This window comes from Arachis ipaensis, chromosome B06 (genome assembly GCF_000816755.2).
Source record: "Arachis ipaensis cultivar K30076 chromosome B06, Araip1.1, whole genome shotgun sequence".
In the NCBI taxonomy this organism is placed as follows: domain Eukaryota; kingdom Viridiplantae; phylum Streptophyta; class Magnoliopsida; order Fabales; family Fabaceae; genus Arachis; species Arachis ipaensis.
The window spans coordinates 9,118,470-9,121,007 of NC_029790.2; the positions used below are offsets into that span (position 1 = coordinate 9,118,470).

The 2,538-nt window shown below is 36.3% G+C and overlaps 1 protein-coding gene across 1 annotated transcript in view; it reads left to right on the top strand.

Annotated features, from left to right (window-relative positions):
* LOC107646075 (probable glutamyl endopeptidase, chloroplastic) overlaps positions 307-2,538 on the top strand; it is a gene marked incomplete at its 5' end in the record, with an annotated part of 5,560 nt that continues 3,328 nt past the window's right edge. Inside the window, 2 exon segments of the mRNA XM_016350266.1 lie at positions 307-345; positions 919-1,906. Of these exon segments, the coding sequence (XP_016205752.1) occupies positions 307-345; positions 919-1,906 (1,027 nt within the window).

Consider the following 2,538-nt stretch of genomic DNA (forward strand, 5'->3'; position numbering starts at 1 on the left):
TTTGCAAAGAATACACGACAAAATAGGGTAAGAGTGAGTTCATTTTTTCAAAAAAATATTATGCAAATAATTAGTTTTGATAATTACACGGAAAAAATGTTTATTCTTTTATATTTCACCTGGCAAGTGCCAGTTACGCCGAAGCTAGCTAGTAAGCTACTAAGCACAGTGGAGGAGAGAGAGAGAGAGAGAGAAAATATCAAGGAATTTTTATTCCGTTTATCGGTTTATCGAATCATATTATCGGTCAATGAGATGTTGCGACTTCACAAAGTGTACCATCGTTTATCTCTCCTCCATTTCTCGCTTCCTCTGCTGCAATCACTACTTTCGCTGATTACGAAGGTTAGCCAGCTTTAAGATTTCTCTATTCTACTCTTTTTGTTACTCCAACTCAGCTCAAACTATATTATTGCGAATCTCAGTTGCTGATTGTTCTTGTTTGTTTGTTTTCCTTTCGTGAATTGATGATTGCGATCTTTTTAATTTCGTGAAGTATTAGTTCGCTTTGATTATCTTTCTGATTTTGTCATTGTTATAAATTCGTTTTCTCTGTAACTGAGATTCCTAATATTATCTTAGCTTTAATGCGCTCCAGTGTGGTGCAATATGAGTGAACGCGTGTAGTTTTGTTAAAATCTTAAACAGCTACTTAAATTGTTGAAATATTTGGCAGCTAGTCAAAGTTTTAGTTTGATCCGATTATGTGGAGTTTTTCTTTGTCAATGCTTACGATTTGAACTATTGAAAGATTGAGCACCAGAACTGAACTACTGAAGAGATTAACTTCATTTTCAGTTATACGATAATTTGTACATCTATTCTTCAGGCTTGGGTTGGAATAGAATATAGTTGACAAATCCATATCCTCATACATGTTTACAGCTGCTGACAGTTGCTGTGATTAATTTATGTTAGATGACTCAAGCTTAGGAGCGGGGTATCGTGTTCCTCCACCTGAGATCAAGGACATTGTCGATGCACCACCAGTTCCTGCATTGTCATTTTCTCCACTTAGAGATAAAATTCTTTTTCTGAAGCGAAGAGCCTTACCTCCACTCTCAGAATTAGCAAGACCAGAGGAGAAGTTGGCTGGTGTACGTATTGATGGAAAAAGTAATTGTAGGAGTCGTATGTCATTTTACACTGGTATAGGGATCCATCGGATTCTTCCTGATGATACACTAGGCCCAGAGACTGAAGTTCATGGTTTACCTGAGGGTGCAAAGATAAATTTTGTTAATTGGTCTCCAGATGGCCGTCATTTATCTTTTAGCATTCGTGTGAATCAAGAGGACGGTGATAGCAGTAAATTTAGAGTATGGATTGCAGATGTGGAAACAGGGATGGCTAGGCCTTTGTTTCAGTCACCTGATATACACTTGAATGCAGTATTTGAAAATTATGTTTGGGTAGATAACTTTTCATTGTTAGTTTGCACTATTCCACTATCTCGTGGGGCTTTGCCAAAAAAACCTTTGGTTCCCGGTGGCCCCAAAATTCAATCTAATGAGGAGAAAAACATTATTCAAGTAAGAACATTCCAGGATTTGCTGAAGGATGAATATGATGAAGATTTGTTTGACTACTATGCCACATCACAGCTTGTTTTAGCTTCTTTGGATGGTGCAACAAAGGAAATTGGTCCCCCCGCTGTTTATACTTCTATGGATCCTTCCCCGGATCACAAGTATGTTTTGATTAGTTCGATTCACAGACCATACTCTTTTACTGTGCCTTGTGGAAGATTTCCAAAGAAGGTAGAGTTATGGAGAGCTGATGGGAAGTTAGTGCGGGAGCTTTGTGACTTGCCCCTTGCAGAGGACATTCCTATTGCAATCAATAGTGTGCGAAGAGGGAAGCGTTCCATTAATTGGAGATCTGACAAACCATCTTCACTTTACTGGTATAGATCATTTACTGATGTGGGGTGTGCACTAGGGACATTATAAATTACGATAAGTAAATTAAGCATACAAAACAAACACAGACAGGCATATGCGCTCACACACTCCCTTATTGATTAGAAATTACACTATAATTGTTCTGCTGTTTTATCTCAATAATTTCAAGTTTCTAAAAACTTACTTCTGACGAGTTCTTAAATTCTTTCATTACTGTTGAGAGATAGAACATAAGCACACACATCCAAAGCCTTCCCTCCCAAAAAGATGGAACTACAATCTATTGTCATCTATATTTGAAAGCCTGTGATCATGGAAGATTTTGTTCAGTCATTTGAAACATAGGTGAATAGTTTTATGCCCCCCTTTTTACTGAAGAATTCATGTTGATGATCAATGTATGATTAAATATGGTTGTTTTGTGACTTGTATAATTATTATTGTTGTTGTTGTTGTTGTTGTTGTTGTTATATGGATAATCTTTTTCTTTTCTTAATTAAAATTGTTCTTTATTTAATATAAGAAATTGAATGTTTGTCCTGCATTTGCAGCTTTTGTATCCCAAATTTTTTGGGTAAAAATGTCATTATCTGTTAAAATTACTCTCATTTGATGTTCTAGGGTAGAAACTCAA